At 35.6% G+C, this 12,451-nt stretch overlaps 1 protein-coding gene and 1 non-coding gene across 3 annotated transcripts in view; both read left to right on the top strand.

The window, feature by feature from the left end:
- Positions 1-10,438, top strand: part of NimA (Nimrod A) — a 34,518-nt gene extending 24,080 nt beyond the window's left edge. The window contains exons 4-7 of one of the 2 annotated variants that reach the window (XM_074182949.1): positions 1,377-1,524; positions 6,701-7,456; positions 8,311-8,445; positions 10,198-10,438. In XM_074182949.1, coding sequence (XP_074039050.1) covers positions 1,377-1,524; positions 6,701-7,456; positions 8,311-8,445; positions 10,198-10,418 — 1,260 coding nt within the window. In that variant the 3' untranslated portion in view covers positions 10,419-10,438. The remainder of the gene's footprint in view (positions 1-1,376; positions 1,525-6,700; positions 7,457-8,310; positions 8,446-10,197) is intronic. The other variant, XM_074182950.1, reaches the window with a different exon arrangement.
- On the top strand, positions 8,148-8,219 carry TRNAW-CCA (transfer RNA tryptophan (anticodon CCA)). Its single transcript has one exon. It is a non-coding gene; the product is annotated as a tRNA-Trp (tRNA).
- Positions 10,439-12,451: the final 2,013 nt, after the last annotated feature.

Raw genomic sequence — 12,451 nt, 5'->3', positions numbered from 1 at the left:
GATAAGATCTACCGCAGTATTAGATGAAACGATAGGTATGAAAATCTATAGACCACGGCACAAAAACCCGGAAAATAGTTTTCACACAGCTCCAAGTTATTATTATAACAAAACCATATTTGAAGACAAATCGTTATTAACCTCACAATTTCTACTCAAAGTTTATTCAGACAGAAAAAGTTGGTAATCATCAAAGTGTTACAGTTCTTTGTTCAGTCAAAATCTCACACCAAGGTATAACTTGAATACGTTATGTATTTTTTTCATCGAACAAAATCTGAACGTCACGTCAATCACCAAGTTGTTTGGGAGAACTTGATGGATATCTCTTCGCCTTATTCAGAGAGTACAGCAGCTTTTCGTGACTTTTCTATATGGATTAACTTCTGCCCATGGTATTTTAAAAAAACTAGCAGCAAACCCACTGTTTGGACGTCAAGTCCTCTACGTACAATTGCCAAATATTTCCATACTCCCATGTTGGTTTTAACATAGTTATCAGCTTGAACTAGAAAGTCTACTAGAATTATTTGGTATACAAACTTTTTTCACTGAATCTCATGATGAAGAGATAAAATAATTTTTCCAGGTAGCCCTTTTGAAGAAGAGCTTGAAGGAATTTCTTATTTGTTAAGTTAATTTTCCATCATGAAATATATTATTGCCTTAATTAGAGGGACCAAAATCTAGTCTGGTCGAATGTGACTTGTAGTACCAAACGTTTCGTCTACTACTGAGGAAGACATCATCAGTGGAATGTATGTGAGTTGACTGAGAATACTGTTACTACAAGTTTCATTCGATCACGGCCGAAAAGCCCGGATGTTGTTCTTTTCAATCATGAAAGCCTGTGTTCGTATATGGTCGTTATTTTCCGTTTATAATGTGTTATTTGATTAAATTTGGGTAAAGTTTATTTTTGATGGACCACCGTTATACAGTTGCTGTTATCTTTGTAGCGAATGGAAGGAGAATATTATCAATGAAAACTTATGATGCATTGTTTGGAACCTTTGGTGTAGTAATGAATATTACTGGAGTTTTTTCCCAACACCAAATCGTTATTTTTTTAACACCTCGACACGTGTTTCGATCACTAAGTGATTATCTTCAAAGAGGAAGATTAAAACTGTTTAATCCTGAAGTTTTAATCTTCCTCTTTGTAGATGATCACTTGGTGATCGAAACACCTGTCGAGATGTTGAAAAATAACGATTTGGTGTTGGGAAAAAACTCCAGTAATATTCATCAATGAAAACCTCAGTTATGACACCAAATTTTATAGAGAATAGGTATAGAACACTAGGGGTGAGATGGGCTATTTTCGTTGAACCAAATGTAAACATTCTAGGTATAACACCATTGTCTTTTTTCAGGAAAGAAACCGAACACGAACTTTTGAGATATGCTGTGATGGTTTCGTGGAAAAAAATGATAAATGCATTCCCAACTGTTCAAATTGTGAACATGGAAAGTGTATAAATGGCAGCTGTTTATGTAGCCCAGGAAATACTTGTGATGTAGGTTCGTATTTTTGAAGATAATCATGAATATAAGCGAGCTTATGCAGTGGACTGTATTTTGACAGAATGGTTAAGGCTCTTGCGGCCTGCTTTTCAGTGTCACTATTTTCCGGGTTTGAAGACCATAAATTATTGTAATTTCTTCCTGACGTTTCGCTGGCAAGAGTGTTCAGTTTAGCTTCCTCAGAGGTTTATATATTTATAATCCACGGCCTTCAAACCCGGAAAATATTGACACCGACTGTAATTTATTTCATACTTCCCAACAAAATGTTAATGTGACCGGCCACTTACCAAATTTGTTGGCAGGATGTTTCCTGCAAATCCATTCAGTTCCTGCATACCACTTGTACACCGGAGTTGACGGTGAACCTTCCTGAGCGATTCTTGCGATATTTTCAATAATTTGAGCATATATTTTTTCTGAAAGCTCGTCTCCCCCTTATTACCTCTTTTTTGCTATCCATGGCGCGAACGCATCAGTGACAGTACAAAACTTGGGTTGAGGCGGTTGAAAGGATTAAATTATGTTGACTAAAAGTTTGTCGATTGCGTAAAATTACTCAAGATACGGCATATTGGAAAGAAAATGAAAGGAAAACAAATATACTACCTGTGTACAATCTAATATCTGAAATAATACAGTAGTTTAAGAAAATTTGTTGGTTGGTAATGAGCATATTTTACTAACAGGACGTTTGAATTGTCCACTGTGGTTTGATGCAGTTACCATACGAATAATGTTAGGTTAGGTTAGGTTAGGTCCAAAGTGAGTGGGTCTATTCGACCCTCCACCGCAACGAATAATGTAGTCAGCGCCAAGATTCACTTCAATCATACGACCGCGAGGCCATTTGAAAGGAGATTTTGAATCATTCTCAAAACAACAATGGTGCCAACAGTACTTGAAGTAGTGGGATCCAACCATTTGCTGCGTTGGATTAAGGCAATAATATATTTGAAATGCCAGCTTGACCATAAATCTTGATGTAGTTTTTAACAAACTGCCACCTAGACAATCGTCCGATTTTAATGTTAACTATAAAAAGTTCTGGTAACCCTAATGAGCTCTGTGGGCTCTGTGTGGGGGTTCAAATGGAAAATAATGCCTTCTTGTCCAGTCGTTTTCATTGTAGGTGATCCCCTCGATTGATATTAGCTGCATGAACAAAAAATGTCTGCTAGATTATCCTTTGAGGAGTATCTTGCATAAATGTCTTCCAGATATGAATCAAGGTCCAGCGGGATGTTAGCCGGAAAATAAGTTGCTTTCCAGCAGGCATTTTTCAAAACCTACTATGTAGCACAAACACTACAGAAAAATCCTTGAGGCGCTCTCAGAGCGGTGCCTGTGCGAAAGTAGCGATTCACATTGGATTTGAATCGCTGGATATTAAATTAATTTGAAAAAACGTTCTTAGGAAGTTTATTTCACAGAAACGCAGTTCTCCAGATGAAAGAGTTTTTAAACAGCGAAGTTCGATGAGTACTGAGTTGACCTCATAATGATGAGCAGCCCCAGTCCGTCGCGTATTTCTGATATGTACCCCTCTTGGTGGAATCAAATGTGCCATATCACTTGAACACCTCCGGTGGAAGTATCTATAGAAGACAGACAAATCTCCAACCTTTCTAAGATGTTAAAGGCAATCAAGATTGCATGTGATGTTCGCGTCTCTAATCAGGTGGAAGGTATGATCTGAGCTTTATAAAGCATCAAAAGTTGCTGAGATGTGTACAGTTTTCTGTTTCGGAGCAGTGTTCCCAAGTTTTTGAGAAGCAACCTTTGCATCCCTAGCGACATGATTGTGCCAAGACATATTGGTGACCATTTCGACCCCCAACAAACTTATCGAAGCAGAAAGTGGAATTGTCTGACCTGACATTATTATATCCGGTTAGGAGACTTTCATCTTCTTGGAGAAAACCGATGCCTGAATTTTTGTGCATTAAATTGAACCTGTTTACTTTCACCCCAATTTGAAATCACTTCTAGACCATCATTAAGATATGCAACCTTCTGCTGCCGATGAAGATGTGCCTCCGTAGCCGATGTCTTGGAATCCAAATGGAATGACGTGCTGTCGTCAGCAAAGCAATATATTATATCCTTGATTTTTTCCAGTGAGTCATTGATATACAAGAAAAAATATTCCAAATATGGGTGACATATACGATAGTAGGTCGATTGCTGATCTTTGTTTCCGAAAGCCGTATTGATGATCGCTCAAGATGTTGAAGCCTTCCAAATATTTGAGGATATGGTGGTTTACGACTTTCTGCATGGTTTTTGATATCACTGATAGCAAAGCGACTGGTCTATAGTAATTTCGAAGGTACTTTGGGAGAGTTGAATGTGTCAAAACTCTGTTCCCAAATACTTATTTTCTTATATGCATGTACAGGCATGTTTCAGAATATGTTGGGTAGGATAACACATTTTAAAGTGAAAGATGAGAGACAGATGCATGTTTAAATCTTATTGTATAGTCGAAGTAAATGATATTGTGCATGTTTGAAACTCTCAAATGACAAAAAACCAATACACAGAAAGCCGAACTAGACAATGTGAACTGTGGCGGTTCATGTTGGATAATTTTCACTAACCGATTTTTATGATCGGCTGAAGAATGCGAAAAATAGATACCAGTGAATAAGATTCGATGCATTTGAATATTGAAACAGAGAGTATGTTTCAATTTATAGAAGCATCTACATCTCAAGTTTGGTTTCGAGGGAAACAAACTATTACAAGCAACATCAGATTTGACCGAAATTTCTTTCTCAACTGTACGTAAAATAGTCAAAAACAAACTTTATGAACACAAGACACGATGTGATACAAGATTATCAAAACCTTTAGATGTTCATTTAATAAAATCATAACGTGAGCTGCTTTGACAAAATTCTTCAGAATTGGATAAAGGAACTAGGATTTAGATTTACAATAATAAACAAACGTCAAGCAGTTATGGAAAGCAGTAGAATCGTGGAATTGCGTAACACATACTCAGAACAAATAAGTAACTAAATATAGACAAGAACAACGACAAATTTTCTATTGGGACGAAACTTAGTATGACACTCACGACACAGTTACGAAAGGGTGGACTGATGGTTCGAGAATGTGTACGCCTAACATGCCTGCAAACAAAGGATCGCGGCTAATCATTGTGCATTGCGGAGGAAGTAAAAGATGGGTTCCGAATTCTTTGAAATTATGTGGAAAAAAACTTGAGGACTGCAATGTTGGCTATCATAAGAACATGGAAGCTAATATTTTTGAGGAATGGTTTGAAAACACATTGATCCCAAATTTGGATGGGAATAGTGTAAAAGTTCTTGACAACGCTTCCTATCATTCTCAACAACACATCAAAGTAACGAAAAAAATTCGAGGAAATATGAAATACAAAGTTTTTTAATGGATAACAATTTGTATTTTGAAGATTACTATACGAAAAACCAACTACTTGAAGTTTTACAGGCAAAAACGTTTGAAAAAAGTATGCCCTTGAGAGTATTGCTAAAACACCCTCTGTGACTTCCCCCCTATTTTCGTGTTCTCAATCCAATCGATTTGATTTGAAGAAAATTGAAACAAAGCATCAGGCGTAGAAATAATTTTCCAAAATTTGATAAGAAGGTAATAGAGCTAATTGAGAAAGAGCTAGGTATCTAATATTACCGAAAAAGACTGGCAGAAAAGGATTGAAAAAGTAATTTTATTTGAAAAACACTATATGGAGATTGGACACTTCCATATTGATGGTGGAAATGAATTCATTATTGATTTAAATGACGACACTCAAATCACTGTTGATGAAGCTACTGTGTTAGCGAAACATGTCGTGATATATTCTTCAAATAAAGTTTGTGGGGATCAAGTCGTGAGATGTAGTTTATGGAAAAACCAGCTTAGAATATTTCTGAGAAAATAAGTACTTCTATCATAGCCGTGGAAAGAAGAATCGAACTAGAATTCTGAGAGATTAGATTAACAGGCAAGGTTTCGACATTTGGAGTGCTCACCTGGGTGGTCTATGAAGAGGAATAAATTTGAAAAATAGAGAAATGTCTTGAAGTGTCTATAGGGACTAAAACAACTAACTGGTAAGTGCAGGTAGGTTGTATCTAGCGTGAGGCGATTTTTCCATACATTGTGGACAGTTATTTATATTGATTACTCATTATTACATATTTAACACAATTGCCTCGAAATATTTCAATCAACAAATAATATTGACTTACTTTTATTACCTTCAGAAAATTGGTTAATTGAGTAGGTAGATAATTCGTTTTTGGAAAAATGTATTACTTATGAAGAAGCTTGTTGAGAATTAGAAAATGCTACCCTATCCAATTCGATACTTATCAGCCAATGAATAATGCCAATGAAATCCTACTGTTTTGTAGGATACCCAACGGAAAAACAACAACTAACCCAGCTAATGCCGTACACGTACCTATATATAATATGACTTAGTTTATAAGTATCTCAGCTGAGTGGGAATATCACATTTTAGACGCATATTCAGACATGAGAATATTATCCGCGATAAGTGTGCCGCGATTGCTCATTCTTGAGCATCAGCGCAATAGTGTGCCACGGGAAAAAGTACAAAATGAAGTTTGAGGTTGTTATGAACAGTCGTGAAACACATTATCCGGACAATCCAAAGCAAAGTGGAAATTTAGTATTTTGACATTCTGACGATACCAAGATGCTGAACAGGTATAAGAGTTGGTTAGAGTTGTTGCTCCAGTGTCAAAATTTGGTCTGCAAAAGTCTCATCTTCCTTGTAAATAAAATAAAAAATTCCCTCTTCAAGTAGCAGGTAAATTGTAAACTGTTCTTCATTTCACCAGAAGACTCTGCATTCCAGAGTAGAGTTAGTGCACACAAAACCATGAAACAAATCCTGTTTTGCCAGATCTACAAATCGTTTGTAGTTTGGATAACATCTTCCAGCAGGTTAATTTCATCAATTCACTCCAAATTCCTTCAAAAAGCAGACAGATTAGTTGAAACGACTCAGTTCCTATATTTATGATAGAAAAAATCAAAATAGATTACGAACGTTATCAACATCAATGCCACCTACTCTCAAACTTCGGCATTTTTTGGATGAGTGTTTGATAGAATTTAGATACAAAGATGTTTTCTCTGTTTACAGTTTGCAATTCTGGAGGTCAATGTGCGAGTACATGCAATTGCAACAGTAATTCAACAACTGGGTCATCTTCTACAACAGTTGAAGAAATGGGAACAGTAGAAACAAGCACAGATGGACTATCAAGAGGAGTTCCTATGATTGAACTTGTCCCAGATATTTTTCGCGAGTCCAAAACGAAGAATAATACTAGTATCGTATCTTCAGTTGCAAAAAATAATGGATATGTATCAAAAAAAGATAATTCAACAGAATTTCCATTTGACTTTGAAGAAAACACTATGGCTATAAAGAAACCTCTCCTTCCTCAAACATTTCTTGGTGTCAACATCACCAAGCAATCCAATGCAGAATCAGTTTTAGAGACTCCCTCAACACATGAAACTACGACAAATCCATCCGTCATTGGAAAAAGCAATTTCAATGACCATAACAAGGGTTTCTTTATTCCTGTAGAAATAAAATACGATCAGCTGGAAAATTTCCAGAGCCAAACCAAATTCATTCATACAACTCCATATGAATCCAATGAAGATCATCTTTTGGGCCAAAAAGTAGGATTCACAAAAAGGCATACTTCCCCTCATACATCGTCTCCATTTGATTTGTTGACACTTGTTGGAATTGGTGGTTCTATTGCAGTCATTTTGATTGTCGCTTTAATGACTATCAACTTTATGAGGAGAAGAATGAGGAATAACAAGGGCACAGCTGCAGTTTCTTTCATAGCCACTAGTATTTTTCATCAACCCTTACCAGGTGAGTGATTCTGTAACTTTCAGTACTGAACACATTAATTTTGAACTTGATTTTGATTTTGCTATTGATAATCATTCAGCTTGAGTTTCTTCAACTTATACAACTCACCAAAACACGTTTTCAAACTGATTTCATTTATTCCCACAACTGTTAGTACTGCTACAAAACAGGAAAACAGAAAATCTGTAGATAGATAGTAAGTTTTTAGATTCCCAAGACCAATTATATTATAATCCATCATATTTGAGGAAGTTTCGTAGCAATTTTTGGAAATATCGTAATTTAAACTCCCTTGAAACACAAAAGATAATTTTGTTTCATTACTAAATACTCACTCATTACAAAAAAATAGTTTTGTTTCATGCCGCCATCTATCCACAAGTGGTTCAAACGTGTAATGAATACAAATAAAGAATATAGCGATCTGTAATCTGAATTATTCATGAACTGTATTTATGTCATACAGTTCCACGATTAGAAAGTAGATGCCGCCGCATTGAGCTAGTTTATGTTTTTGTATGTAGGTGAGTAATTTTTGATAGATAACATTTCTGTCTGACTCTACTCATAGTTTTGGGCTTGAAAGTATTCAATCAATACTAAAATCTATATACAAAAATACTAATATGACATGTTGGATAAACAGATATATTGGACATTTGATATCATTATCACAAGCAGAATTGACATCGACTCCGTGGCGCAACGGTAGCGCGTCTGACTCCAGATCAGAAGGTTGCGTGTTCAAATCACGTCGGGGTCAAATTTTTTTATTTCATATAATATATTATACCTATCAAAATTCACTCCATCAAAAAATTTTTGATTGAAATTTTAATGAATCTAATTTTCAGATACACCAACTACAGAAAATCCGCTGTATTTGACTCCAATTCGATATCACACCGAAGTAATAGAGACACCACCATTTGAAACTCGAATTTTGTATAACTTGAAGATGCCAAATCGTCCCATGAGCGGTGAGTTTTGTAAGTTAGAACTTATCCTTTGATAAACAAATATGAAGAGTATTTGATCCTATCGGCGATTTTCCAGAAATAGCTATTTATGATATGAGTATTAAAAAAGTAAGGTTTTATTTCGTGAGTGGAAAAGTTTCACGAACAAAATACTTTTGACACAAATATCATACGTATGTTTTCTGTACAATTGTCATGTTTTCATAATAAAACAGATACATTTAATATTTCTATGAAAACACATTCTGACATCTCTTGTCAGGTAACTAAACTAAAACTAAACTGAACGTAATATTTGCCAGTTTGGTCTTAAAAACTTTGCTCTTCAAGTAACCCCATAAGAAAAAGTCCAAAGGTGTTAAATCCGGAGACCTAGGTGGCCATTCATAGAGTCCTCTTCTGCCAATCCATCTGCCTGGAAATACATCATTCAGATACTCACGGACAGGTCTTGCGAAATGAGGAGGCGCGCCGTCCTTTTGAAACAAGATGTTTCTATTCGGGAAACTAGGTCCACCTGCAAGAATTCTAAATATCTTGCTCCAGTAAGATTTTCTTGGTAGAAAATCGGTTCTACAATTCGATCAACAACAATCCTTGCTCAAACATTGACTTTTTCTGGATGTTGAGTGTTTCGCTCATCCAGTGTGGGTTTCTGTCTGCCCAATAACAACAATTTTGACGATTTAGCACGCCATTCAACATAAACGTTGATTCGTCAGAAAATAGAACGTTTTCTTTTTGTACAACATTCCTGTCTAGTAGATCCATCATTTGTTCGCAAAATTGGAGTCTTCTATCTGGATCATCATCGGTGAGTTCCTGGAGGATTGTTATTTTATATGGATGAAATTTTTCAGCTTTAAGAACTCTTGCCACTGAAGACTGGCTAATTTAGAGTTCTCCAGCTATCTGCCTAGTCGGGACATATGAATTATCTTCGACAGATGATCATTTGTTTTTCTTAAATGCCCATTTTCCCGGAACTGTTTTTCGATCTTGCTTACGGTACTTCGCGATATGGGTGGTAAATCAGGATACTTCTCTCTGAATAAATGGGTAACTTCATTTTGTGTTCTTGTCCTATCTCCGTAGCCAATCATCATTAGAATCTTATGTGTTTCAGTTAAGTACGGCATTTTACTAATGGCGAACAACAAACTGTGAAACGACTAACAGTTTTTGTGCACAAATATGATTGGAATGCGATACTATTCTCCTTACTTTTTTCGATAACTTTTTTATGTCACTGTCAGGTATCCCTGACATTATAAGCATTTATTGAAGGAACACTATTGAATTGAATTCATTTTTTGAATTGGATAATGTTTGTTAAATATCTTTTAAACGACAAGGAGTAAAAAACTGAAATTTTTCAGGCATGTGCAACTTGTTGAACCCTTTAATGAAAGCCATTGAAAAAACAGGGTTGTCATTTAAAAAAATTATCGATGAAGTCATATCTCATTGTTGAGACACACTGTATAATTTTTTTTGCATAAGAATAAGGGCACTTTAAAATACTAATCGATCTGTCCGAGCATATTTCCGAAAGAAACAACACCTTTAATTTAGTGAATTTGTTCCATGTTAGAGACTCGCACTGTATTTGAACAACGCAACTTCCGTATAGTATCACCACATAATTTGTAGCGCATCGGATATAAATTATTGATGTGTCTGTTAGTAACATATTTCTGTATTCAGCACTATTAACGATTCCATTCTACTGAATGTTCTGCATATTTTCTGTTCTTTCAGATTGCCGGGAGTACATGTACGACCATCCACCTTCAACTGGAAGCTATAGAGCTGCTTCTGTGATTGAACCAAGTGAAGTAGCTAGATCAACGTTTTCCGAAGAACCTATCTATGATGAAATTAAATATCGAGAAGATATCGGGCACATTTACGAAGAGGAGTATCAGAACCCGAAACCGTTGTCTATTTATATCAACACTATGGAAAGAACAAAACTTTGATAAAAAATAATGTAAACAAATCTGTTTTATTTTTAATTTTCTTTCAAGACATAACACAGACACTACAGGAAAATCCTTAGGGCGCTCTCAGACCGATGCCTGTGAGAAAGAAGCGATTCACATTGGATTTGAATCGCTGGAGATTGAATTCATATGGAAAAACGTTCTCAGGAATTTCATTCCACATAAACGCAGTTCACCAGATGAAATAGTTTTTAAACAGTGCAGTTCGAGGTGTACCGAGTTCAACCTCTGAACGATGAGCATCCACAGTTCGTCGCGTATTTCTGAAATGTACCGATCTTGGTGGTATCAAATGTCATCATTATATCTGGTTGGAGAAAACCGATGCCTAGGTTTTTGTGGCATTTAATTGAACCTGGTTAGTATCAGTTACTTTCATCCCAATTCGAAATCACTTCTAGATCCTCATTAAGATATGCAACCTTCTGCTGCCGGTGAAGATGTGCCTCCGTAGCCGATGTCCTGGAATCCAAATGGAATGACGAGACAAGTGTGCCGTTTTCAGCAAAGCAATTTATTGGATTCTTGTTTTTTTCCAATCGTTGATATACAATGAAAAGAGGGTTGCAGACAATATGGATCCCTGGGGAACACCAGCAAAGTATTCGAGAGATATCCATCGACGGCCACTTGCACACATGGTCAAATGCCTTAGAAATATCAAGAAAACAATAAGAAAAGGATAATATTAATGAAATGCAATTAGTCAATGAAACGCAAAATAGGTATTATTGTATGTGACGGAATTGCTCTAACTTCGAAATTGCCGATATTTGATAAAAATCCATAGTTGACTCAAGTGACAATTTATTGTGAGATTTCTGCTAGACAGTTTACAAAACCGCAACACGTGTTTTGCAATGCAATAGCTTATTAAGCGTTTCCATACTTACTCGTTAGTAGCTTCATCTGGACTTTTTTGGAAGTGCTGTTGAACATCTATGGACGTGAACTGGACATAAACTGAACTCATAATGAAACGGATTTCGTATTTACACTCAAAAGTCGTAAATCGTAAACAGAATGAAATGTCAAGATCTCATATGCAGTGATCAATAGTCTACATGGATACAACATGTGCAAGAATATTTCATAGTGTGAAAATACATTTATAAACAGACTTCATTGTTGCCAGGAAGTGCATGGTGAAAATTGTAAACATTTATTGGAATTGGAATATTCATTCAAAGGCATTATTGGAGAAAAAGTTTGTGATCGTGCTGACATATTTTCATTCATAAACGTTAAAACTGAAACACATCTGGCGTAGAAAAAATTCAAAACAATCACTTTACCCAATCACCAGAAATGTAATACTCTTTTCAACACTCTTTTAACCACCCAAGTTGGCGTCTTCAGAAAGTTTTCTTCATCTCCTGAAGATGCCAACTTGGTTGGTGAAAGGCGCGTCGAAAAGAGTATTGTATTTTTGGTAATTTGGAAAAGTACTTGTTTCCAGATATTTTCATTTCCTGATAAACTTTTAACTGGCAGAATGGGTATTGTTGAGGAAATAACAAATATATGAGTACTTTGACAGTGACACCCACTTCATGAAGTTTATTTTCTGTCAGGAATGTGTTGATGAATGAACGAGTGACAAATGTAGAGCCAAACACTTGATTTTTCAATGAAAATCTATTATGAACATTGAATTTCACTAGTTCGGACTTCCATTGTCTACTATATAAAATGATTTGAAATCCCTGAAACAAGTAAAAAAGAATAATTAAAAAAGAATAGTTGAAAATAACAATTATATTAAGCAACAATAAACCTGAAATGAAATGATAGTGAAATAACCTACAAGTAAAAATATAATAATTGAATAAATAAAAATTAAAGGAATGAAAAAAGAAAATAACAAAAAATAAAAAAGTGTAGAGATTCCAAGTCACGTTAGTTCACGACGTTTCGATTGTTGGTATCTACAATCGTCTTCGGGTGATGACTGGACTGATTCCTCCGAGAGATGACTATTTTATAGGTCGTTGAAATACTTTCACTTT

Source organism: Leptinotarsa decemlineata, unplaced genomic scaffold (genome assembly GCF_025532065.1).
Source record: "Leptinotarsa decemlineata unplaced genomic scaffold, Ldec_3_MD MMD2_tig00026330_RagTag_RagTag, whole genome shotgun sequence".
NCBI lineage: Eukaryota > Metazoa > Arthropoda > Insecta > Coleoptera > Chrysomelidae > Leptinotarsa > Leptinotarsa decemlineata.
The sequence above is the reverse complement of the archived record's forward strand: the minus strand, read 5'-3'. Positions and strand labels throughout refer to the sequence as shown.